Below are 27,605 nucleotides of genomic sequence, written 5' to 3'. Positions count from 1 at the left end.
GTCCTCAGTTGAGGCAACTCGGAGAACCTGGCCTTGTGTGCCACACTCTTCCAGCTCTTTGCCTGCCTTGGCTCTGTGTCGAAGTTTGCTATGCTGATCTGCCTTCCCTGAAGGCTTTCCAGATGCCTGTACCCCACTCTGATGGGCCCAAACTCCCTGCTTATTACTAATGATCTCAGATACTTGGCAAGAGCTAAGCTTATTATCCAAGGGTGTGATTGACTTGTGTAAATCCAATCGTTGAGTCAAAAACTATTTATTTGGTACATATTGTATATCAGGTATGGCCCTTCATGCTGGAGATACACAATTCACAAACAATATGCAAGTAAGCAAACTAAATAAGATGATTTTAGGTAGTGCTAACTATGGTCAGTTCCTGTTATTCAAGGTAGTTTTGCTCTGGAAAGTCACCATGAACACTGAGTTAGCAAACATTGAATCGTTACCTCTAGGGGAAATAGAGTTAGTTCCTGTGAACCTCTCATCGGAACACTCATCAATACATAACTGTTTTACGTGTGTTTCTGTTTAATGACATCTTATTTAAAATATATTGTTGATTCATTAACATTGAACTCATGACTAACAGCACTATAATTCATGCCTGAATGAAGCTTATCTAACACATGTAGTTTTTCCGAAAGGCACATCACACAGCCTTCTTATGCTTAGAAACATTAGACATTACTTTGGCACTACCCATGGAGACCATTTTCAACAGTAAAATGACCACCAAAAAGCACAAAAATGTGAAGAATGTGGCACTAAACAGACCACGAAAAGGATCCTTGTTAGTAATATGCAAGCAGAAACAAGAAGACAGAGTGTTGCCTTGTTCAAATTGAGTTGAGAATATGCGCATAGGGTGACGCAAATTTTCACTACCCTGCACACGCCTATGAGTGGCTATGAAAGCTCCACTAGTATTGAGTTTTGGGTCACAAAAAATGTTAGATAGTAGGCAAAATCACAAATGTGGAATCCACAAACAACAAGGATTGATTGTATTATGAAGAAAAGAAAAATCTGGGCCAGGTACGGTGGCTCATGCCTGTAATCCCAGCACTTTGGGAGGCCAAGGTGGGCGGATCATGAGGTCAAGAGATTGAGACCATCCTGGCCAACATGGTAAAACCTCCTCTCTATTAAAAAAAAAAAATACAAAAACTAGCTGGGTGTGGTGGTACGTGCCTATAGTCCCAGCTACTCAGGAGGCTGAGGCAGGAGAATCACTTGAACCCGGGAGGTGGAGGTTGCGGTGAGCCGAGATTGTGCCACTGCACTCCAGCCTAGCGACAGAGTGAGACTCCATCTCAAAAAATAAAATAAAATAAAATAAATCTTGTATGATTGTTTTAGTCTATTCAGGCTGCTTTAACAAAATACCATTAACTGGGTAGCTTATAAAGAACAGAAATATATTTCTCACAGTTCTGGAGACTGGGAAGTCCAAGATCAGGGGGCCAGCATGGTCAAGTTCTGGAAGGTCCTCTTCCAAGCTATAGACTTCTGACTTCTCCCCATATCCTCACACGGTGGAAGAAAAAAGCCAAAGTCCCTCAGGCCTCTTTTGTAAGGGCATGAATACTGTTCATGAGAGCTCTACCATCATGATCTAATCGCATCCCCAAATTCTATTACTAATGCCATCACCTTGGGCGTTAGGTTTCATCATTTAAATTTTAGAAGAACACATTCAGACCATAGGAGTAAATAAAGATAGACTGAGAGAAATCAAAGATTGCTCCTAAGTCCATTTAGTGCTTGAGGAACAAGGTAGTCCATGTAAGGGAAGCTGGACTTTCTGTTTTAGATGGTTACGCTTGATATCCAAGAATAGATATCAAAGGAGTAGTTGGATATAATAGGCTGGAGTTTAGGGCTGAGATATAAATTTGAGTGTTAATGGTATTTACAGCAACAGAACTTACTTTTGAAATACAGTTTATTAATATGAAAGATGTTTTAAATGTGGAGTCACAAGGAGTCTGTGGGTGAACTTCTTTTGCCCTGTAAATAAAGTGCAATGACCAACTCTGATGGATTTAGGGTTCCTGCTGCTTGTGGATGTTATGGTGTCATTCCAGATGGATCTACTGCATCTTATAGGCCAGGCACCAACAGGAACTGGTGCTGCTGTCTCCTTCAATGGATCTGTGAACCCATGAAGACCCTTTCCAAAAGCTCACTTGTCCTAGCCAACCTAGCACCAAAGCCAGATACCATTTCAGAAGGTCCTTGAATCTCTTTGCCTGCAACTTTTATTGAGAATCATTCTGTTATGTTGTAACTTTGTGTGAACGTGTTTGTCCACTAGATCAAGCCAAAATGTGATCCGTGGCAAAGGAAGCTTTTGACTAAATTGAAAGAACGGAGAAGAACAGATGCATTATTGCAACTCCAAGCAAAATTTTTGAAGGTGAGAAAATAACTACGTTTCCTTGTAGATAAGATTTTTGCTAAAATCATTCACAAAATATGGAATTTTCTTTCCCTTTTTAAAAATGTTGGCATGGATTCACTACAACAGCTTTATTTGAAACTTTCTCTTTTCTTTTCTTCTTTTTTTTTTTTTGAGACAGAGTCTTGCTCTGTCACCCAGGCTGGAGTGCAGTAGCACGATCTCAGCTCACTGCAACCTCTGCCTCCCGGGTTCAAGCAATTCTCCTGCCTCAGCCTCCCTAGCAGCTGGGATTATAGGTGTGCACCACCATGCCCAGCTAATTTTTGTATTTTTAGTAGAGTCAGGGGTTTCACCATATTGGCTAGGCTGGTCTCGAACTCCTGACCTCAAGTGATCCGCCCACCTTGGCCTCCCAAAATGGTAGGATTACAGGTGTGAGCCACTGCACCTGGCCTTATTTGAAACTTTCTAATCTAATTGCCACACTTTCAAAACCTTGTTAGCTTTCAGTAAAGAATAAAAAATTGTCAAAAAGCTGGACTTTAGGGCCAGGCACAGTGACTCATGTCTGTAATCCCAGCACTTTGGGAGGCAAAGGCAGGAGGATTGTTTGAGCCCAGGAGTTCAAGACCAGCGTAGGCAACAAAAAGAGACTCTGTCTCTACAAATTCTTTTTTTAAAAAATTAGCCAGAAGTGGTGAAATACACCTGTAGTCCCAGCTACTCGGGAGGCTGAGGTGGAGGATTGCTTGAGCTCAGGAGGTCAAGGTTGCAATGAGCTATGATTGCATCACTGTACTCCAGCCTGGGTGAGAGCATGGGACTCTGTCTTAAACAACAACAACAACAACAAACAACAACAACAACAACAACAAAAGCAAAACCCAAAAAACTGGATTTTAGTCCAGTTTTAACACCAACTCTCTGCGCGGTATTTGTCTAGTCATGTAACCTCCTTTAGCCTTAGCTTCTTTATTTGTGAAACAAAATATTAAACTAAATTATCTTTTAAAATATTTTAATTGACAAAAATTGTACATAATTATGGGGTACAGAGTGATATTTTGATACATACAATGTATAATTATCAAGTCAAGGTAACTAGTATATCCATCTTCTCAAACATCTATTATTTATTTGCCCTGGGAACATTCAAAATCCCCTTTTCTAGCTATTTGAAAATATGCAATAAATTATTGTTAACTATAGTCACCTTACAGTGCTATGGAACACAATAACTTATTTTCCCTGTCTACTGATAATTTTGTATCCTTTAAACAATCTCTCCCTATCCCACACCCCCCCCACCCCCGAGCCTTAATAATCGCTATTCTACTTTCTACTTCTATGAGATCAACTTTTTTAGCTTCTGAAAATGAGTAAGAACATGTGGAGAAGATGAGTAAGAACATGTATTTACCTTTCAGTGCCTGGCTTATTTCACTTAACATAAAGTCCTCCAAGCTCATCAGTGTTGTTGCAAATGACAAGATCTCATTCTTTTTATGGTCAAATAGTATTCCATTGGGTATATATAACACATTTTCTTTATCCATTCATCTGTTAATGGATACTTTTATCTTGGTTATTGTGAATAGGGCTGCAATAAACATGGGAGTACAGATATCTGTTCAACATACTGATTTCCTTTTTTAAAAATTTATACCCCATAGTGAGATTGCTGGATCATGTTGTAGTTCTAGTTATAGGTTTTAGGGGGACCTCCATACTTTTTTCAATAATGGCTATAGTAATTTATAAGTCCAACAGTGTATAAGAGTTGTCTTTTCTCTGCATCTTTGCCAGCATTTGATTTTTTTTTTTTTTGTCTTTTTGTTAATAGCCATTCTAACTGGAATGAGATTATATCATACTGTGGTGTTTGATTTGCATTTGATGATTAGTAATGTTGAGCATTTTTTCATATACTTCTTGGTCATTTGAATGCTTTCTTTTGAGAAATATCCATTCAGGATCATTTTCCCATTTTTAAATCAGATTATTTGTGTGTGTGTGTGTGTGTGTGTGTGTGTTTGTGTATTTAGTCTGATATAATCCCACTTGTCTATTTTTGCTTTTGTTGTCTGTGCTTTGGAGATTATATCCTTAAAATCTTTCCCCAGACCAATGTCCTGAAGTATTTCTCCTTTTAGTTTCTTCTAATAGTTTTATAGTTCAGAGTCTTATATTTAAATCTTTAGTCCATTTTGAGTTGAATTTTGTATACGGTGAGAGATAAGGGTCTTGTTTCATTTTTCTGCACATCCAGATATCCAGTTTATCCAGCACCATTTATTGAAGAGACTGTTCTTTCCCCAATGTTTGTTTTTGGTGCCTTTGTTAAAAATTGGTTGGCTGTAAATATGTGGATTTATTTCTGGGTTCTCTATTCTGTTTCATTGATCCATGTACCTATTTTTATGCCAGTACCATGCTGCTTTAGTTACAGTATATTTACAGTGTATTTTGAAGTCAGATAATGTGATGCCACCAGCTTTGTCCTTTTTAGTCAGGATTACTTTGTTTGTTTGGGTCTTTTGTGGTTCCACACACATTTTAGGATTATTTTTTCTATTTCTGTGAAGAACGTCAGTGGTGTTTTGATAGGGATTGCTTTGAATCTGTGGATCAATTTGGGTATGGTCATTTTTAACTATATTAATCTTTTCAATCCATGAACATGATATTTCTTTCCATTTTTTTGTGTCTTCTTCCATTTCTTTCATTGGTACTTCATAGTTTTATTGTGGAGATCTTTCACCTTCTTGGTTAGTTTTATTCCTACATAATATTTTTTATAGCTATTGAAAATGTAATTGCTTTCTTGGTTTCTTTTTCAGCTAGTTTGTTATTGGTGTATAGAAATGCTAATAATTTTTGTATGTTGATTTCGTATCCTGAAATTTTACTGAATTTGTCTGTCAGTTCTAAGAGTTTTTGGCAGAGTCTTTAGGTTTTTCCACAGATAAGATCATATTGTCTTCAAAAAGACAATTTGACTTCCTTTTTTTCCAATTTGAATGCCCTTTGTTTTTAATTTTGCCTAGTTGCTCTGGCTAGGACTTCTAGTACAGTGTCAAATTGTAGTGGGGAAAGTAGACACCTTTATATCATTCCAACTATTAGAGGAAAAGCTTTCAACTTTTCCTCATGTTAGCTGTAGGTTTGTCATATGTAGACTTTATAGTGCTGAGGTAAATTTATTCTATGCCTAATTTGTTGAGAGTTTTTATCATGAAGGGATGTTGAATTTTATCAAATGCTTTTTCTGTGCCTATTGAAATGATCATGTATTTTTGTTTTTCATTCTCTTTGTGTGATGTGTCATGTTTATTGATTTATGTATGTTGAATCATCCTTGGATTGCTGGGATAAATCTCACTTGATCATGGTGTATTAATCTTTTTGGTGTGCTGTTGGATTTGTTTTAGTACTGTTTTGTTGAAGATTTTTGCATCAATGTTCATCAGGAATATTAGCCTGTAGTTTTCTTTTTTTTTTTTTTTTTTTTGTTCTGTCCTTGTCTGGGTTTTTTATTAGGGTAATATTGGCCTTGTAGAATGAATTTGGAAGAATTCCCTCCTTTTCATGTTTTTGGAATAGTATGAGAAGAATCCACATCAATTCTGTAAAAGTTTGGTAGATTTGGCGATGAAGTCATCCAGTTCTTGGTTTCTCTTTGTTGAGAGACTTTTTGTTACTGATGCAGTTGTGTTCCTTGTTATTGGTCTATTGAGGTTTTCTCCTTCTTCCTGGTTCAATCTTGATAGGTTGCATGTGTCCAGGAGTTTACCCATTTCCTCTAGGTTTTCCAATTTGTTGGCATAGAGTTGTTTATAATAGTCTTTAATAGTCCTTGTTTTTGTTTTTGTTTTTGTTTGTGAGACAGAGTTTCCCTCTTGTTGCCCAGGTTGGAGTGCAATGGCACAATCTCGGTTCTCCACAACCTCTGCCTCCCGGGTTCAAGTGATTCTCCTGCCTCAGCCTCCCAAGTAGCTGGGATTACAGGCACCCGCCACTGTGCCCAGCTAATTTTCTATTTTTAGTGGAGATGGAGTTTCTCCATGTTGGTCCGGCTGCCCTCGAATTCTCGACCTCAGTTGATCCACCAGCCTCAGCCTCCCAAAGTGCTGGGATTACAGGTGTGAGCCACCGCACCCAGCCTGATTCTTGTATTTCTGTGGTATCAGTTTTAATGTCTTCTCTTTCATTTTTAATTTGATTTATTCAGATCTTTGTTTGTTAGGTAGTCTAGCTAATGGTTTTTCAATTTTATCTTTTTAAAAAGTCAGCTTTTTGTTTCATTGATCTTTTGTATTGTTTTTAGTTTTTAATTTATTTCTGCCCTGATTTTTATTATGTATTCCCTTCTAGTTATATTGGATTTGGTTTGTTCTTGCTTCTTTAGTTCCTTGAGTTGCATCAGTAGGTTGTTAATTTCAAAATTTACTACTTTTTGGCGTAGGTGTTTATTGCTATAAACTTCCCTCTTATACTGCTTTTGCTGTATCCTATAGGTTTTGGTATGTTATGTTTCTTTTCTTTTCTTTTCTTTTTTTCAGACAGAGCCTCACTCTGTCGCCCAGGCTGGAGGGCAGTGGCATGATCCTGGCTCACTGCAATCTCCACCTCCCAGATTCAAGCAATTCTCCTGCCTCAGCCTCCTGAGTTACTGGGGTTACAGGTGCCTGCCTCCACGCCCGGCTAAATTTTTATTTTTAGTAGAGACGAGGTTTCAGCATGTTGGCCAGGCTGGTCTTGAACTCCTGACCTCAGGTGATCCACTGGCCTCGGCCTCCCAAAGAGCTGAGATCACAGGTGTGAGCCACCACACCTGGCCAGCATGTTGTGTTTCTATTTTCATTAGTTTCAATAAATTTTTAAAAATTTGCTTTTTAATTTCTTTATTGACCCATTGGTCATTCAGGAGTATGTTGTTTAATTTCCGTGAGTTTATGCCATTCCCAAAGTTTCCCTTGTTATTGATTTCTAGTTTTATCCCATTGAGGTCTGAAAAGATACTTAATATAGTTTTGATTTTTAAAAATTTTTTGAGTCTTGTTTCGTGGCCTAACATATGGTCTATCCTAGAGAATGTTCCAGGTGCAGATGAGAATAATGTGTATTTTGTGACTGTTGGTTAAAATGTTCTGTAAATATCTATTAGGTCCATTTGTTTGTAGTGCAATTTAAGATTGGTATTTCTTTGTTGAATTTCCATCTAAATGATCTCTCCGATGCTGAGTGTGGGGTGTTGAAGGCATCAACTATTATGGTATTGGAGTCTATCTCTCTCTTTAGATCCAATAATATTTGCTTAAATATCTGGGTGCTCTGGCGTTGGGTGTATACATATTTATAATTACTATATACTCTAGCTTTTCATTGATCCCTTTATCATTATGTAATGACCTTTATCTCTTTTTACTGTTTTTGACTTAAAATCTATTTTATCTGATGTAAGTATAGCTACACCTGCTCACATTTGGCTTCCATTTGCATGGAATATTTTTTTCCATCCCCCCTTTTTTTTTTTTTTTTTTTTTTTTTTTTTTTTAGTTTATATATCTTTACAGATGAAGTGAGTTTCTTGTAGGCAGCATATAGTTGGATCATTTAAAAAAATCAATTCAGATAGTCTATGTCTTTTAATTAGGGAATTTAAACTGTTTACATTCAAGGTTATTTTTGATAGGTGAAGGCTTACTCCTGTCATTTTGTTCGTTGTTTCCTGGTTGTTTCATATAGTCTTTGTTCCTTTCTTCTTTCTTTTTGTTTATATTTTCAGTTTGGTGGTTTTCTGTAGCAAAAAGATTTGATTTCTTTCTCTTTCTTATGTGTATCTGCTCTATCAGTGGTTTTTATACTTTTGTCTGTTTTCATGAGGGTAGTTATTGTCCTTTCACTTCCAGATGCAGGACTTCTATATTTCTTGTTAAGCCAGTCTAGTGGTGATAAATTCCCCATTTTCTCCTTGTCTGGGAAAAACTTTATTTTGCCTTCATTTCTGAAGGTTAACTTTGCTAGGAATAGTACTCTTGACTGGCAGTTTTTCTATTCTTTTAGCACTTTAAATATATCATCCTATTCTCTTCTGGCCCATAAGGTTTTGCTGAGAAATCTCTGTTAGTCTGACAGAGATTCCATGATATGTAACTTGACACTTTTCTCTTGCTGTTTTTAGAATTTTCTCCTTTGTCTTTGACTTTTGACAGTTTAAGTATAATGTGCCTCAGAGAGGGCTTTTTGGGTTGAATTTGGGAACCTTTGAGCTTACTAGATGTGAATATACATATTTCTCCTAAGACTTGGGAAGATTTCAGCGATTATTTTATTATATCGATTTCCTATGCCTTGTTCCTGCTCTTCTCCTTCTGGAATTCCCATAAAATGAATATTTGTTTACTTAATGGTGTTATATAAATCCTTTAAGCTTTCTTCATTTTTTCTTTTTTGGTTGGCTGGATTATTTCAAAAGACCTTCCAGTTCAGAAAACTTTTCTTCTGCTTGATCTAGTCTATTGTTGAATTTCTCAGTTGTATTTCTTATGTTATTCACTGAATTCTTTAACTCCAAGATTTCCATTTGGGTCTTTTTTATATTGATCTCTATTGAATATCTTATTTATTTATTTATTAGTTGTTTGTTTTTGAGACAGAGTCTTGCTTTGTCACTTAAGCTAGAGTGTAGTGACACAATTAGAACTCTTACTACAGCCTTGAACTTCTGGGCTCAAATGATCCTCCCACCTCAGCTCCCAAGTAGCTAGGACTACAGGCATGCACTACCACACCTAGCTAATTTTTAAAAATTTTTAGTAGAGACAAGATCTCGCTATGTTGCCCAGGCTGGTCTTGAACACCTGGCTCAAGCAATCCTTCCACCTCAGCCTCCCAAAGTGCTGGGATTACAGGTAAAAGCCACCATGCCTGGCCAGATTTTTCATTTAGATCATGAATTATTTTTCTGATTTTATTGAGTTGTCTGTCTGTTTTCTCTTGTATCTCACTGAGTTTTCTTAAAATCATTATTTTGAATTCCTATCCAGGCATTTTATAGATTGCCTTTTCTTTGGGGTCTGTTGCTAGATAATTACCATTTTCCTTTGGAGGGATCATGTTTCCTTGCTTTTTTGTTTCTTGTATTATTATACTGATATCTGCATATCAGTGGAATGGGTGCCTCTTCCAATTTTATGGGGTAGCTTTTATAGGGCTACATTTTCCCCGTAGATGTGTCCTATAGTGTTGGTTACGTAAGGATGCTTTAGTTTTGGTTCTGGACGGGTACAATAGTGTAGTCTCTGTGTGATATCTTTGGCTGTATTCAGTGTCAGTGGTGTCTGCAAGTACATTGCCGGCCTAGGCTCTGGATATTTGTGAAGGCAGTAGTGGTATGGCTTTGCTTGGGATAAGGGCCACCAAGAGGGCCAATTCTCAGGTTCTGGAGGGCACACACTGGGCATGTCATCTCTGCTGGTTGCAGGGTTGGTGTTGCAGGCAGCAGTCAGGCTGGATGTTGGTTCCTGGGATACTGGTGTAGTACATGGTGGCTCTGCCACTGGAGGAGATGGGTTTGCTGGCAGCTGTAGGCACCAGGTGGGCTGGTCAGTGGTCCCTGGGGAGCCTGCAACTAAATGATACTTTTATTTTGGTTAAAAAAAAAAAGTAACATAAAATTTACCATAACCATCTTTAAGTACAGTATGTCCTCACTGAACACCATCGATAGATTCTTGGAAACTGCAACTTTAAACCAAACAACGTATAAGAAAAATCAGCATTTTTTTCTCATCAACATTACAATAAAATGATATTGAATAAAATAATGTTATTTGAGGACCTGCTCTATATTGTTTTGCTTAAAGTTGTGGTTTCCAAGAACCTATTGATGACATTAAATGAATATTTACTGTATATAATTCAGGGATACAGAAAATGTATCCCTATAAAAGCTACCCCATAAAATTGGAAGAGGCACCCATTCCACCAGATACACAGATATCAGTGTAAGAATACAAGAAGCGTCTGGGCGCGGTGGCTCACACCTGTAATCCCAACACTTTGGGAGGCCGAGATAGGTGGATCACCTGAGGTTGGGAGTTCAAGGCCAGCCTGACCAACATAGAGAAACCGTGTCTCTACTAAAAATACAAAATTAGCCAGGCAAGGTGGTGCATGCCTGTAATCCCAGCTACTTGGGAGACTAAGGCAGGAGAAACGCTTGAACCTGGGAAGCAGAGGTTGTGGGTGAGCTGAGATCGTGCCATTGCACTTCAGCCTGGGCAACAAGACAGAAATTCCATCTCAAAAAAAAAAAAAAAAAAAGAATACAAGAAGCAAAAAAGCAAGGAAACATGACACCTCCAAAAGAACATGGTAATTGTGGCATTGAATACATTCATAGTGTTTCACAATATATCTCCAGGATGTTTTCATCTTGCAAAACTAGAACTCTATACCCATCAAACAACAACTCTCATTTTTCCTTCCTCCCAGCTCCTGGCAACCACCATTCTACTTTCTTTTTCTATATGTTTGGCTACTTTGGATACCTCATATAAGTGGAATCATGCAATAGTTGTCTTTTTGGTTTATTTTACTTAGTATAATGTCCTCAAGGTTCATTCATGTTGTAGTGTGTGTCAGAATTTCCTTCCTTTTTTTTAAGGCTGAATAACATTCCCTTCTAAGTATATACCACATTAAAAAAATATATTCATCTGATATGAGGATTTGGGTTGCTTCCACCTTTTGGATATTGTCAATGATGTTGCTATAAACATGGATGTGCAAATACCTCTTCAAGATCTTGCTTTCAGTTCTTTTGGATATATATCCAGAAGTATAATTGCTGGATCACATGGTTATTTTATTTTATTTTATTTTATTAGGAAACACCATACTGTTTTCTATAGATTTGCACCATTTTACAGTCCCACCAACAGTGCACAAAGGTTCCAATTTTGCCACATCTTCACCAACACTGGTTATTTTATGATTTTTAATAGCAGCCATTCTAATGGGTGTGAGGTGAAATCTTACTGTGGTTTTGATTTGAGTTTCTCTGATGATTAGTGATGTTGAGCATCTTTTATATGCTTCTTAGCCATTTGTATATCATCTTTAGATAAATATCTATTCAAATCCTTTGCTTATTTTTTCTTTCATCTTTCTTTCTTTCTTTTTTTTTTTTTTGTAATTGACTACCTATTTTAAAATCAGTTTATTTGATTTTTTCTTGTTGAGTTGTAGCTCTTTTTGAGACAGGGTCTCACTCTGTCACCCAGGATGAAGTGCAGTGGTGTGACCTTGGCTCACTGCAACCTCCTCCTCCTGGGCTCAAGCGATCCTCCCATGTTAACCTCTCAAGTAGCTGGGATTACAGGGGCACACCACTATACCAGGCTAATTTTTTGGATTTTTTTGTAGAGATGGGGTTTTGCCATGTTTCCCAGGCTGGTCTTGAACTCCTGGGCTCAAGCAATCCACCTGCTTTGGCTTCCCAAAGTGCTGGGATTACAGGTGTGAACCATTGCACCCAGCCTGGAGTTCTTTATGTATTCTTGCTATTAGTCACATATTGGATATATAATTTGCAAATCTTTTCTCTCGTTATGTAGGTTGACTCTTCATTTCAATTGATTTGCATCCTTTGCTGCACTAAAGTTGTTAAGTTTGGTGTCATCCTATTTGTCTATTTTTGCTTTTGTTGCTTGGACTTTTGGTGTTATATTCAAGAAATGGTTGCCAAATTTAATATCATGAAGCATTTCCCCTATGTTTCCTTCTAAGAGTTTCATAATTTTAGGTCTTACATTTAGATCTTTAATCCATTTTGAGTAATTTTTGTATGTGGTATAATGTAAGGATAAAACTTTATTATTTTGCATGTGGATATTCAGTTTTCCCAACACCATATATTGAAGATGTTGTCCTTTCCCCATTGAGTGGTCTTGGCACCCTTAACCATATATGTGAGGGTTTATTTCTAGGCTGTCTACTCTATTCCATTGGTCTAAATGTCTCTCTTTATGCCAGTACCATACTGTTTTGATTACTATATCTTTGTAATAGTTTTTGAATTCAGAGAGTGTAAGTTCTTCAACTTTGTTCTTTTGGAAAATTGTTTAGCTATTTGGGGTCCCTTGAGATTTCATATAAATTGTAGGATGAATTTTTCTATATCTGCAAGAAATGTCTTTGGGATTTTGATAGAGATCGAAATAAATGATCTTTGAGGTTCTTTGTGATATTAAAGTGATATAGTATATATGTATCACTTAAGTAGCAATTCAATTCTGGGATTATTATTCAATTATTTACCTCCAGATGAGAAGAAGGGACATTTATTCAGGTCCTCCTACCTGGTAGGCATTATTGCAGCACTCTGGGTAGAGACATCATTAGCATTTTTGTTAGGTTGACTTGCCCTGCTCTGCATGGAAAAGCCAGGATTCCTGCAGAGATACGAGCCTAGGTCTGTATCTTTATAAAGCTTGTGCTCTTCTTGTGCTACACTTCTGCCCCCTCCTCCATTGCCCAGAAGCTTCTTAACAGTTGACAGTTTGCACCCAATGCTGATGGGTGTTTATCTTTTCACTGATGCCACAACACTTGTGGGAACGCCACCTGCTATTGTCTTTAGGGGATTGTCACAGAATTTTTAAATGAGCTACTATGTATATTTGAATACTTACAGTGCTGAATGGACAAACATATTTGGGGAATCATGATGCTGGACTTTAATTTTATTTTTTTAATTGAATAAAGTCCCACCTAGACTTTCTTCCTTGTTCACGTGTATGTGACCAAAGTCTTGCTGAGAAAAAGGGAACATACTTCTCATAACCATTCCTTCTCTTCTCTATTCTACCTGAGATTTCCAACCCTGAGCGAGTAATGCAAGTGCTCCAAGATCATGCTGCAAAGATAGTCATGCTGGCTCCACATCATCCATCCTTTGTGGCTTCCCAGGGTTTGCATCAGTGCGACTATGACCAAGTCTGGGAGAATATTTACAGCAACATCAACCTCTGTCAGGTACTACAGGAAGAAATAACCAAAATGCCTTTTTACTCAACTTGCTACCTGTGTGTAGCCCTTAGACATTTACTTTGGTAGTTTTTCTGAAACCCTCCCCACCAAAATCTCTATAATCTAGCCAGGTTTATTTTCATTATAAGAAAGATTAAGTGCTAATTAAAAAGAAAGATATAAAGAGGTATAACATAAGATGTTGTTCCTGTGAGGACAGATACTTAAACCAATAAATACCAATGCAAGGCTGTACATCCAAGGGCTAAGCACCCAATGAGCTGGACAGTTATTAAATACCGTATTTAGAAAGTGGTCCCCAAAGGGTAGATTCTATGGAGGAAAGCCTCTTGAAGGAGAGGAAATTGGGCTGGATTTGAAGGAGGCATAGGACTTAGGGAAGTGATGGGGAAGAAAGTAGCGAGTGCATTCTAGGAGGTACAGCATGAAGAGCATGCTGAGGAGATACTGGATGTGATATAGTCAGAGCCAGCTTAGTTGAGTGGAAGATTCATGTGGAAATATAGTGAAAAGAAAGGCTATTTGTTTGTTTGTTTGTTTGTCAGGGGAGGTGCTAGTTGTGAATGCTCATGCATTCCAGACAAAGGAATCTGTGCTTTTTCCTATAAGGAAAATATTTCATACAAAGGCATATTTTTAAGGAAAATTAATGTGGTAGCAAAATGTTAGTTGGACTGGAAGAGGGAGAGTTTGGAGGCAAGGAAGTCAGTTAGGTAGCTGCTGCACAGGATAGGCATGAGGTTTGGAAGTGAAAAGAAGTTCACAAAGCTAGTGTATACTTGTCTTTACAATGATACCATAACATTTTTGAAGCTTTCATCTGCTATTATTTTTCACTCTAAAGGAAGAGTTTCATGTCATTTGTCTATTTAAGTTGGGAAGACCCAAAAAGGTTTGTAGTCTAAGGTGAGGAAGCAGTAGAGAAGAGGAGACAGAAGATATGAAAAGGGAAATGTGAGAAACAGATGACCCTGGGGAAGAGGAGGGGATGAGATGGGGAAACCAGATGGAAGAGTAATTTTGAGAAATCAAGAATGACATCACTTCCCTTGAGGTGAATGGGATACACAGAATTTTTAGGTGCAGAAAGGTAAGATGTGGGTGCTCCTGACTGGCCCTGGCTGTCTCATAGAGAGGGAGGAGGCAGAGGTCATCTGCATTAGTGAAGCAAACTGCAAGAGCTATATGTGAGGGAGTGCGTGGCTATGATAAAGACCACAGGACCATCAGTGAGAGGAAAATACACGAATGACTGCATAGTCAAGAGGCCCCTGGTAAAACACAATGCTATGAATTTGTAGTGAGCCCCTTTTGTATAAATTCTATTACTTTCACCCCTAAAATGATTGTAGAGTACCTGAAAATTGCATAAAGTCAAAGTTATGGGGAAGTTGGGTAGAATGCTGGAGAAAGAAGCACTGTCACAGTTCATTATCCCGTGATATGGGATATGGGGGAAAGTGAGACCTCAAGGTATCCAGTGAGTTATGGATTAGTTGGGAGCATGCACACACACACACATACACACACACACACACACCTTTTATAACTGTTCAATTTGTTTGAGCAAGGATCTAGAGATCAAATGAGAAATGAGTTGGCCACACAGATCAGGAGCAGAGGCAACATATCAGCATGGATCTCCCTGGCCCTTGAATTTCCTGACAGAGTATGCAACTACCAGTGACACACTCCTTGGCTAGCATTCTGCCAGAGTTGAAAAAATAGCCACAGTTTTCGTATCCCATTGCCATTTTACAACTGAAGTTTGTATCACCTTTCAGGAAGATCTTACACGAACAAGGAGACATTAAAAAAAAATTTATGTTTGGTTCCTATTCCCGAACCAAACATAGAGACTATAGGGTAGGGGAGAAAGGAGTGAGAAGGCAGAGTCTATCCCAGTGTCTCAGAACCATGTCTTTGCTCCTAAGATCCTGGACAGTTTACCTCTTTTTATTTTTATTTTACTCTTTTTTTTTTTTTCCTGAGACAGAGTCTCACTTTGTCACCCAGACTGGAGTACAGTGGTGTGATCTTGGCTCACTGCAACCTCTGCCTCCCAGGTTCAAGCAATTCTCATGCCTCAGCCACCTGAGTAGATGGGACCACAGGCGTGCACCACCACCTCTGGCTAATTTTCATATTCTCAGTAGAGATGGATTTTCTCCATGTTGGCCAGGCTGGTCTCGAACTCCTGACCTCAAGTGATCCACCTGTTTCAGCCTCCCAAAGTGCTGGTATAACAGGCATGAGCCATCATGCCCAGCCTTGGACAGTTTACCTCTTGATGCAGATGTTATAATCATCCTTTACCCAGGGAGTTATGGTATTAACATCTGAGGGCCATCAACACACATCTGTTTTCCTCCTTGAGTGAGAGAATAAGGGGAATTAGATTCCAGGGGTCCATAAAGGAGTGAGAGGAGATGAATAAGAGTGAGGAGAGGGCCGGGCGCAGTGGCTCACGCCTGTAATCCCAGCACTTTGGGAGGCCAAGACAGGCAGATCACGAGGTCAGATCAGGAGGCCAGGGAGATCCATGCTGATATGTTGCCTCTGCTCCTGATCTGTGTGGCCAACTCATTTCTCATTTGATCTCTAGATCCTTGCTCAAACAAATTGAGAAGTGATCAAATGGGAAGCTGAGTTGTAGCACTGCCCACAGGCACTTAGGGGACAAAGGGGGGTTACTTCTGTAGGACCACTGTGCCAGTGAAAAGCAGAAGGTTAACAGTGAGAGCAGGAGATAGTGGCTCCAGGTAAGTGTTGAGTAGTAGAAAACACCAAGCTAGGGCAACAGTGTAAGAAACTGGTGGAAACAGAAGTAGGGTAACTCCTGCTTCTCTTCTCCCAGCCATGCGGTGGAGGGGACAACTAACACTTTTTGCTCTTACTACTTTCTTCCACTTGCAGAGGGGATGGAAATTCAGGTACTGATAGGATGCAGTCTGTGCTTTCACCAAAGTCTGTTTTGAATGCAATTGCTCAAATAATAAAAAGAAAAGAAAAGAAAACCACTTCCTCCAGCTATTTACTGACATATAAATGTTGTTCTTGGAATCTTGGAATTCCCCAAAGGGAGAAAAATATCAGCACTGTGTTTTCAAGTTGACTTATGGTAAATAGACCATAAAGAGACTAATAATACCTGTAGATCTGCAGATTCCACAGATGGCACATGAGGGGAGACATACAACACACACAAATCACTCTACAAATTAGGATCATGAAGTTTTCCATTTTCTCATTCATTCATTCATTCATTCATTCCATGATTATTATATGGATATTGCCTTTGTGTCAGGAACTGTACTTGGGTTAGGGGATGAAATAGACCCAGTCCCTGCCCTGAGAGCAACATATAATAAACAAGTGAACAAACAAGTAAACCTACATCTCTAACTTGTGAGTGCCATGAAGAAAACAGTGGGCAGAGAACAATAAGTGGAGAGGAGCACCCTCTGACAGAGGCCAGCCAAATCTTCGGGTGGGAGGATTGAGTTGAATTTAATGAATGAGAAGGAGGCAGCCATGCAAAGAGCCTGGAGAAGAGAAGAATTTCCTTTCTTTCCCTCCCCTCCCCTCCCCTCCCCTCCCCTCCCCTTCCCTTCCCTTCCCTTCCCTTCCCTTTTTCCCCTTCTTAAAACCAGTGCTATTTTCTATTCCAAAGCAGAGAACAGAAAATAGCACTGGGTTTAAGAATAGAAATTCCAAGGCAATGGCCAATATTTTCTAGTTTTCTTCACATTTTCCCATGGATGTAACTTTGTGACCTCCTCGAGTATTTCTGCTTTGGTCAAGAGCCACTTTATACTGTATCAGGGCCCCACTGGTAGCACATAGTCATTCTGGATGTTAAATGCTGATCAAATCAGATTAGAATTAAGTAAAAATGTGGCAGCTAGGAGGAGTTACGGGAATGTGAGTATGAATTTTAAAGCTGTGTTACTGTTTTGCAAACATGTAGCAGTCAAGTGTGGATTTTAGCATCTATATGCTGGTCAGCATCTTGATTCTGAATCTGGCAAGTGACAACCAATACCTTGTGACAGATAAGTTTCTTAAGGGCCTTCTGAATAAAGAAAAACAAACTTCATAGGATGACTGTCTGTCCATTTTGGCATCTCTGAGAGAATGAATATAATCACTAATTGTAGCACAACTTCAGAACAGTTTCTGATCAATTCTCACTGAATGCCATTCACCAGTAACTTTTCCATTTTGTTTTGTTTTGTTTTGTTTTTGTTTTTGACAGGGTCTTACTCTGTTGCCCAGGCTGAAGTGCAGTGGTGTGATTTCAGCTCATTGCAGCATTTGCCTCCTGGGTTCAAGTGCTCCTCCTGACTCAATCCCCGGAATAGCTAGGACTGCGGGTGGGTGGGCACACACCATCACTACCAGCTATATATATATTTTTTTCTGTAGAGACAGGGTTTCACCATGTTGCCCAGGCTGGTCTCGAAGCAATCCACCTGCCTCATCCCGAAGTGCTGGGATTACAGGCATGAGCCGTTATGCCTGGCCCCACTTTCCTTTAGGGAGTTTTTGTCTTTTTAATTTATTTTGAAATAGTTTGAGATTTATAGAAAAGCTGCAAACACAGTACAAGGAGTTCCCATATACCCCCACTCAGTTTCTTACATTATTGACATCTTACATTGTAGTGATACATTTGTCATACCAAGGAACCAGCATTGGTACATTACTGTTAATTAGGCTTCCCCTGGATTTCACCAGCTTTTCCATTAATGTTCTCTTTCTGCCCCAGGATCCTATCCAGGGTACCACATTACATTTAATCATCGCACCTCCCCCGCCTCCTCCGCTCTGTGACAGTTCCTCAGTCTTTCCTTGTTTATCATGACATTGACAGTCTTTAGGAGTACTAGCCCTGCAATCTGTAGACCTTTGCCTGATTTGAGTTTTTCTGATATTTTCTCATGGTTACACTGAGGTTATGGGTTTAGAGGAAGAAGAATATCACAGAGTCTAACTGTCCTCACCACATCCTATTCAGGGAACATGATATCAACATGACATCACAGCTGATGTTAAGCTAGCTCACTTGGTTAAGCTAGTGGTGATTGCCAGGTTTCTCCACTGAAGTTACCATTTTTTTCTTTAAGGAGTTTTTAAAAAATAAGTTTAAATCATAGAAATAATTTAAAAAGTCTTCTCCTTGTAAAAAGTTGAAACATTACTGAAAATTTAAATTCTCTTTTAACTAATCCCTGCTGCCCATCCTGCTCCCCATTCCACCTCCTTAGAGGCAAACACTGTTACTGCTTTGAGCCTTTTCAATGCATTTACATCCATACATATGTCCCTATAAAATATATATAGGATAAGTTTGCACTTGAGGTTTTTATATAAATGATATACTATATGAATATCTTCTGCAACTTGCTTTTTTCACCCAACAATATGTCTTGGCGATCTGCTGTTCTTTTCAATGGCTGAGTTGTATTTTATTGTATCCTACAGATTACACCCCAGCTAGGCCTGTGTAGATCCTCTGGAACCTGTAGTTGTTAGATCAAGTTACTCATGTTCACAAAAAAAGCACGTTTATTAAAATGGCTATGTATAGACATTACACACTACTATTGACAATTGTATTTTCAAAGATACAGTTTAAATTGGTCACTGTTTTTTTAACCTCATGGAGTAGTAAAGCAGCAGAAAACACCACATCCAGGTTGCAGGGTCAGGGGGCAGTGTCAGAGCCCTTCCTTTGCCTCTTCCCACTGACCACACCAAGGAGGGAAGGAGAGAGCCATCATGCTTTTCTGTCCGTTACTGCTCCCCTGCAGTTCCAGAGGTAATGTGATGTAGTGAGAAGAAGGTGTGCTCGCACAGAAATGGTGGTGTAGACAGTAGCTCCAATGTGCAACACATTCAGCGAAACACAAAACACCCTTTTCCTGGTTCTTCTCATCAAATTCAATAAAACATTTACTTTAAAAAATTTCTGATGACAATAGTGGCATGTGTTTAACATGGACAACTTGGGAAACATAGAAAAATACAAGAAAGAAAACTAAAATCACCCCTTATTGTACCATCCAGAATAACAACAGTATTATTAATATTTGGTATATATCCTTCTAGTCTTTGTTTCCGTGGATATACCCATGTAAGCAGCAGAGATGTTCTGGGTGTGGGGAATACTGAACAGACTTACTTTTCCTACCTACCTTCCACTCCATTTCCCCTGCCAACTTCCCAGAAGAAAATGGGATTTGCAATCAGCGGAAATCTCAGAACTGTCTAAGCACATGAACTTGGTCATGCTGACAAAGAGCCACAGGCAGTAAAGGTCAGCAGATTTTCACACCCAGGCCAGGAGAATGAATGCAGACGGGGTTGCCCTGCTGCTTACCTGCATGTACTGTCTCCAGTACACTTAGGGTCTATGCTTCTGGACTTGGTATTTCTTAAGCAGTTTCCTTTTGTGGGATGTTGTTGGTCCCTTTTCCTGGAGGATGCTGGGTGCTCTCCTTTTCCTGCTCCAGCTGATCTGTGCTCCCTTCCTTTTTTCCAGGCCACCTGCAGGTCCAGCAGTACTTTTGTGGTTTGTTCAGTTGGTCCTTCAAACATCTTCCACTGTAACTTGATGTCACTTTCTGTCCTGTCCTATGTAATTCTGGGTAATTTTAGAAGCAGCTGAAAGTATCACAATCCCATCAGAGAAAGGATGTGGCTCATAGCCTTCCTTCTGGGACCACATCAAGTAGTGCTGAATGGCAACCCGAGAACACTACAAGCCAGGAGGCAAAAGGCTCCACTGAACCCCAAATTCATAGGAATTGTCAAAATTCAGCTACCCTCAGAGTATATGCTTTCCTATAGATTTTTAAAAACATAACAGAGATGTTCTTTACTTTGGAATGACAATCTTTCCGTTTTAACGAACAGGAATGCACCATGTCACCTCACAGGGTCTTTTCCAGTCCTAGGGTTGTGGGATGTTTACATAGAAATACACAGATGTGTACACTGAGCTGGAAGCCAAGTCTGCCTACAGGCGGAATGGACAATCACTTAACGCTACTCAACTGGACAACTTTCTCTCTTACCCACTTTTCCTAATATTCCTGTCAACATTTTCCTTCCCCACTCCCTGTCAAAAGCCTGGTAGTCTATCTTTAGCGTCTTGGGGACTGTATTAGTTAAAATTAGGTTTGGCTGTTGGTGATGGTAAAATGATATGACAGAGGATTAAAGGAGGTGGAAATTTTGCTCTCTGTCCCTCATATGAACATTTCAGGGTAGGATGTACAGAGCTGGTGTGATAGCTTTGCACCATGGAACCCTCAGGGCTCACAGCCCTGTCTGTCTTGGAGTTCTAACAAATATGGCTCTACATGTGAGATCAACACCCAGCCTGAGACAGAACTCCAGCTGTCACATTCATGCTCTAAGTAGCAGGATGGAGAAGGGATGAAGAAGCTGCCTCTACTAGAAATTCTTAGAAGCTAAAACATGGCCCTTTACTCCCAGTCTGTTGTCATGTAGCTACACCTAGCTGCAAGAGAGGCTTGGAAATGTTGTCTTTATCTGGGTGGTCAGGTGGCAAGATAAATATTCAATAACTGTAGAAAAAGAGGAAAATGGCTCTTGGGGAACAACTAGCAGTTTCTGTGATAAGGGTCCGTTGGAATTCCAAGAACCAACTATTAGAATATAACCCTGAAAGGGGGTTTCCAAGCTCAGTCATTGCCACTCAGTACTTTTGTGGGGATTGGTGCCACTATGAAAGTGCACACCTTATGAGATTGGGGTGTATGCCCAGGGACAGGCAGAGATGGCAGCTAAGAAGAGGCTGCCCAGAGGGTGAAGGGCAGGACCTTAGACCAGCGTTACCTTCCTCACAGTGTTACTTGGGGCTGGGGTGCATGACCACATCCCTCTCAGCATCAAGGAAGATGACTGTGGAAATAAGTGTAAACCTTGAATACTGTGAGAGATCCTACAGGACTACTGAAGTTCATAACAGGAGAAAACTGGCATCTTGAGCACCTATTAGGTGCTGGGCACTAAGCTGGAGGTTTTATGGACATTCTGTCATTTAACTCTCACAACACCTTATCATCTTCCATTATCATGCCATTGTACAAATGTGGAAACAGGCTCTTGACTGTAAATGACTGAACCATATAGCTAATACGTAGAAAGAGGCTTTATGCATTGAACTCTCTCAGTACAGAATAAGACTAGATTAGAGAGGTTCAGAGGTGCCAAACATATACATGCTTTTATCAATTTTTTATAAAGTGAATTACATAAAAGACAGGGAGGTAGATGGCTATTATTTAAAAGCTGTGACTACTTTCATGAAACAAAGATTAGTTTAGTAAAAACAATTACCTCCCTAATTTATTGTAGATTGAATATGTCAGCTTGAAGTAGATCAAGCCGCTCTTCTACTTACTTATCTAAATATGCTTTGGATTATGAGGTTTACTTTTGCAATGACCTGACTGTGATTTTGTTAATAATAATGCAAATGTTTATGTAATTTGATTAATGCTAATTTTTTGATAGAATAAAAATATGAAGGATGATGACCTCTCCATGAAACAAAATGGAAATGATCTATCACAAATAAATCTCAGCCAACATGCTAATGGGCCTCTCGAGCAGATACAAGAGACGGGGTAAAGTAAATTATATTATTAGTGACTCAAAAAGTGGATTAAAACACTGTGCGGGAAACCGAGTGACTGATTAATATGTAGTTTACATGTTAACTCAAAAAGTCAGAATGAAATAGGAAGTCAGAATGAAAGCAAGACTTTCAAAACAGGTCAGACAACTAAACTAATGCTTCACCCTACGACTGTGTTTTTAATGAGAGTAATTTCTAAGAGAAACTTGTCTTTACATGTATATATGGAGTAATTATTTCCCCTCAGTACATTTATAAAATGAAGCTATCATGAAACACCCCTAAATTAAATAAAATGACTTTAGTTTTGGGCATGTGAATTTTTGGCATCACTTCGAGGTGAAATGGATTTATGATCTCTCTCCTGCCTGCTAAAGGTACAACTATGCAATGACCCTACAACTGCTGGGCTTGGATGACGGCACTGAGCCCAGTGATAGGAATCCTGTCCTGATGAGGGGTGCCTACTTGTCTTTTCTGTATCTGCGCCATCTTCGAATCAGAGAACTGCAGGTATGTGGATGGCAGGCATCAGAAATGTCTGCTTGTCTAGAAAAGAGGATTTTCTGCTATTCCAATAGCAAATGCCATTTTATGCTTTTGCCCTTTGTTCCTTTTTTTTTTTTTTTTTTTTTTTTTTTAACATGGAATCAGCAGCCCCTTGCCAGGGTGGTGTGTTCCTTTCTCCACAGTAGGGTTGATCTGCCATCAAGTTGTATTCTGTAGGGTGAACTAGGCGAAGGGCAGGGAGCTGACTCTGTTCTTTCTTTGTTTCAGCGCATCTGCTTAGGAATTCTGAATTATTTCAGATCTGTTGAGCGAACCCTGACAATCAACACTTCAGGCCTCACCTTGGTTTCAGGGAAACTGGTCCCCACCATGGCAGATAGTTCCTGGGTAAATATGGCAAAAGGAGGTCTGGGCACCTCGCAGGGCCTGGGCGCTCACCACTATGTCCATGAGACGCCTGCTGAGCACAAGGTGAGGTGTTGTGCTGACGTTTTTTCTTCCTTGATTATCCTGCCTCCCAAAGCCACCTTCTAGATAAGACCTGGAATCAGTTAACATGATGCAGTAACAGATGGGGGGTTCTTAGGGAAGAGGCCTTTTAATCATAATAAAACACAAGGTCTGCTTAAGAGCAATTCACAGGCAGAGAGTGCCCTAAAGCAGCCCTGGAGGCCACACTGGGAAGGAAGAAATAGAGTGTGAGAGGCCCTTCTGTTACCCTGGCCTGAGAACTTACATCCTTACAGAGACGCTCTTAGAAGACCCCCCCTCGACATTGCTATATATACCTTTTTTGCCTCTTTTCTGTTTTCCAAGCCTCAAAAAAAAAAAAAAAAAAAAAAAAAGACTCAAAACAGAGGTAGAAAAACATTGGACAGAGCTGAACAATAAAGAAATATTTTATCCCTCTAAACACCTGCTTGACCCTTAGTGCTTTTGGTGTTTCTAGAACAGTTTTTTCTACAAAGTCTATAAAATTTCAATCCTGCCTAACAAAAGGCCAATAAGACAAAATTCATATTAACTCCCTTTCTTTGGGAATAAAGTTGAGAATGCTTACATTTTATTGGACTATTGTAGACACTCTTGTAATATTTTAATCTCAATTTCTAGAGAGTTTATTCCTGAAGATAGAGTTTAATATGAATTTTTATCTTCTTAAAAATGCTAGATTGACAAAGGTGAAAAATGAAATCTACTTAGCTCCAAAACAAACCATTTTCTAAGCTAGTGTGACCTCTGACTTATGCCTGTTGTGTCTGTAAGTGTGAAATATTACTGTTAAGTGTTGTTCATATGCACACAGTCTAGAGCAGCACTGGCCAGCAGAAATATAATGCAGGCCACATACATTATTTAAAATGTTCCAGTAGCTACATTTTAAAAAGTACAAAGAAACATGAAATTTTAAATAATATAATCTGTTTAGCCCAATATCTATATTATTTCTTCATATAATCAATATTAATAAATCATTGAGTGATCATACTTTTTTTGTACTAAGTCTTTAAAATCTGGTGTGTATTTTATATACAGATAGCACATTTTAACTCAGACAAGCCACATTTCAAGGGCTTAACAGCCAGTGGCTAGAGGCCACATGTACTGAACAATTCAGCTTCAGATATTGGGAATTTTTTTTTATTTTCCTGACCCAGTGGCTTCTAGAGTCCTACCTTCACTCAATCTTCAGGACACCCTTCTCTTTTGGGTCTCCTGCCCTAACAAGCACCCACCAACTCCTACTCCCTCACGACACACAGACTTCCTCTCAGATCTTCCCTTACCCCTCTGCCCTCCTGCTTGGGTTCTAACTCATCAAGCCCAATTAGTTTGGTCCTCAGTGGAACTAGAAAGGTGAGTTAAGATACTTTTAATACCAACATGCTACAAAACAAACACATCTTTCTCTTACTAATATTGATCCAACCACAGCTGTGGTATGTTATTATGCTAATGGATATTTTTGAAAATGTTCTTACCAAAGAGCCCTCTCTCAGTCTCTTTGTTCTGGGTTTGGGTAGGAGATAGAAATAAAGGAGGAGAGGATAGACAAATACTGTCCTGCTGTACTCATTATAGGAGGAACTTCTCGGGGTAACGCATTTTATTTATATATATTTTTTGAGATGGAATTTCACTCTTGTTGCCCAGGCTGGAGTGCAGTGGCGCAGTCTGAGCTCACTGCAACCTCTGACTCCTGTGTTCCAGTGATTCTCCTGCTTCAGCCTCCTGAGTAGCTGGGATTACAGGTGCCCACCCCCACACCCAGCTAATTTTTGTATTTTTAGTAGAGACGGGGTTTCACCATGTTGACAGGCTGCTCTTGAACACCCAACCTCGGGTGATCCGCCTACCTCGGCCTCCCAAAGTGCTGGGATTACAGGTGTGAGCCGCTGCGCCTGGCCTTGATGCAATATTTCTTTCCTATGCTCTCATAAATGATAAGAAAAACAGTGCCTATTTTTGTTCTTAACAGCTCCCAGCTGCTATTACTTCCGTATGAGACACTCAAGGAAGTGGCCTTCTGTCTGTCTTTAATGGGACCATGTGGTTTAGCTGCACCCCATGGGTGTGGCCTTGTCAGTATTTACACCAGGATATCCAGCTCTGGACAGTGTGATTCTTTCCCACACAGGCGATGGGAGGCACAGATGTTAACATGTTGGGTTGAACTCACCAGGCCCAGGGTTGAGGCTGCTGGGAGCAAACCACTGGGCTCACCAGACCTCAGGAAGACTCCTAAAATGGAGACCCCTTTTCTTGGGCCCGGTGAGTTTGATCCCATGCTGAAAGTCTTGGGCTAGTATTAACAAATGTTCACTCAACAACAATGCCAGAAAAAAAAGGCACCTACCGTCTGTCTTGGACACTTTGCCGTTCTGTGAGCCTACTTAAAGGCATGTGGCAGAGCAGAAAGAGCCCCAGAATGAGAGCCAGCAGCTTTTACCTGGCTGTGGACCTTGATTATGTCTTCTCAGGCATGGAGGCCTGATACTCTGTGGCACCTTCAGGATCTGCCAGGACTTGACATGCTAGTAGCAGAGGCTGTTGTGAGGAAGTGGTGGGAGATGAGGCGGCAGAAAAGTGGGCCCGATCATGAAGGGTTAGGCTCTGGTTAGGATGGGGGACTAATTCCAAGGTTGGTGGGGGAACAGAGAATTTTTTTTTTTTTTCTTGAGACAGAGTCTCACTCTGCCACACAGGCTGGAGTGCAGTGGTATGATCTCAGCTCACTGCAACCTCCACTTCCTGGGTTCAAGCAATTCTCATGCCTCAGCCTGCCAAGTAGCTGAGACTACACCACCATGCCTGGCTTATTTTTGTACTTTCAGTAGAGATGGAGTTTTACCATCTTGGCCAAGCTGGTCTAGAATTCCTGACCTGAAGTGATCCGCCCACCTCGGCCTCCCAAAGTGCTGCGATTGCAGGCATGAGCCACCATGCCCAGCCCAGAGAATTCTTTTAAACAGGAGAATGGCTCTTTTCATTGGCTTGTAAATTTCCAGAGGATCTTTGCGCATATGTAATCACATTTATTCCCTTGCTTGTAGTCCTTCGTGAGTTTCCTGTTTGTCACAAGACAAAGTCCAGGCTCCTTGGTAAAGCTGACAATGTTGGGCACAATCTGGCTGCTGCTAACCTCTCAGACCTCATTTCTCTTCACTGTCTCTATGTGTCTGCCCTTAGGGAGCTGGGCCTAGACCTCCCCTGAATGGGCAGAGCTATCCTTACCTCTGGGCTCCTCTGTCCCTCACCTCCTCTTTCCTTGGTAAATGTGTACTCTTATCCAGAGTCTGCTCAAGTATCACCTCTCTGGGCCTTCCTTGACATCTCAATGCAGAGCTAAGTGCTTCTCACCATGACTTTGTCTACTTCCATTATAGCACTGAGCACATTGCTGTGCTTGACTGTTGGCCTGTTTGTTCCCACAGGCTGTGAGCCTATCACTCATCCATTCATTCCACAAATATTCTGACCAATAAATATACTAGGCACTGTTCCAGGCACTGGGGATTTAGCAGTGAACAACATGGGCACAAATCCTGCCATCATGGGACTTATTTCATGAAGAAATACAGACATTAAATAAATAAGTAACGTATATAGAACGTTCAATGATTTAGCACCAAAGCTTCCACAGACTTCCAGAACAAATCTGGATGTATTTTAAAGGTGCAGCTAGCATGATTTCCAGATAGAGAAGTCAAATTTGACTCCAAAGCTTTGGCCTTTCCATTTGGAAGTTTAGAGTTGCCATCAACTGAGATTTGGTTGAAGCAGATTTGTTGGGAAGATCCGGATCTCAGTACGGTACATGGAAAGTTTGAGATGCTTAACAAGATGTTTAGGTGGCAAAAGGTAGTAGAGAGCTGGATATATATCTTTCACATTGCAGGTATCAAATGTTTATTTGATAAAAGAAAAGTTCTGCCTGTAACAGAATGGTAGCATGCTTACAAAAAGACCATGTACATGAAAGTGCTTTGCAAAGTTATCATGTTGAAACGCAGAACAATTAGCTGTGAATACTCTACAGACTAGAAAGAAAGGTAGAGTAGAAAATATATTTGATTTTCTTTTTAAAAGATTATAGCCAATAGATTGAGTCATTCACCCAACAAATTTTGATGGGATTCTTAGGCTGAACTATTATTATCCAAAATTAATGCAAGATGATTTAGAAAAAGGTAAACTAGTCAGAGAAGTATTGTCTATATTGCCAAAAGTTCTAAAATCCACATTAACAAGTGATGGCAGAAGCCACTAGGGTGAAAGGAATGAATGATGGACCACCAATTTTTCTATAGTTACTATATTCAGCAAGTAGTTATCTTGGCATCAGTTAATTTTCAAACTAAAAACATATGAATCATTGCAAAGGTCATATTTCTTACGCAGACAGATAATTATTGCCCTCTTCCTTCTGCCACTCCTTCAAACATAATATTGAAG

The 27,605-nt window shown here is 39.7% G+C and overlaps 2 protein-coding genes across 9 annotated transcripts in view; one reads left to right on the top strand and one right to left on the bottom strand.

The window, feature by feature from the left end:
- Nucleotides 1-23,633, top strand: part of LOC126953627 (putative uncharacterized protein C6orf183) — a 44,561-nt gene extending 20,928 nt beyond the window's left edge. Inside the window, exons 10-14 of the mRNA XM_050789137.1 lie at nt 2,321-2,422; nt 13,289-13,450; nt 22,016-22,128; nt 22,517-22,652; nt 22,917-23,633. Coding sequence (XP_050645094.1) covers nt 2,321-2,422; nt 13,289-13,450; nt 22,016-22,128; nt 22,517-22,652; nt 22,917-23,183 — 780 coding nt within the window. The 3' untranslated portion in view covers nt 23,184-23,633. The remainder of the gene's footprint in view (nt 1-2,320; nt 2,423-13,288; nt 13,451-22,015; nt 22,129-22,516; nt 22,653-22,916) is intronic.
- The window catches only part of SNX3 (sorting nexin 3), a 1,122,685-nt gene that overhangs the window by 975,391 nt on the left and 119,689 nt on the right, over nt 1-27,605 (bottom strand). The window contains exon 1 of one of the 8 annotated variants that reach the window (XM_050789175.1): nt 23,412-23,421. The exons of 6 other annotated variants lie outside the window; for them this stretch is intronic. The gene's annotated coding sequence lies outside the window, so the exon portion shown is untranslated. Of the gene's footprint in view, nt 1-7,926; nt 7,937-23,411; nt 23,422-27,605 lie in introns of those variants that run through there. One more of the 8 variants, XM_050789170.1, reaches the window with a different exon arrangement.

The sequence above is a fragment of the Macaca thibetana genome, chromosome 4 (assembly GCF_024542745.1).
Source record: "Macaca thibetana thibetana isolate TM-01 chromosome 4, ASM2454274v1, whole genome shotgun sequence".
In the NCBI taxonomy this organism is placed as follows: domain Eukaryota; kingdom Metazoa; phylum Chordata; class Mammalia; order Primates; family Cercopithecidae; genus Macaca; species Macaca thibetana.
This window is presented reverse-complemented; position numbering and strand designations above follow the sequence as displayed.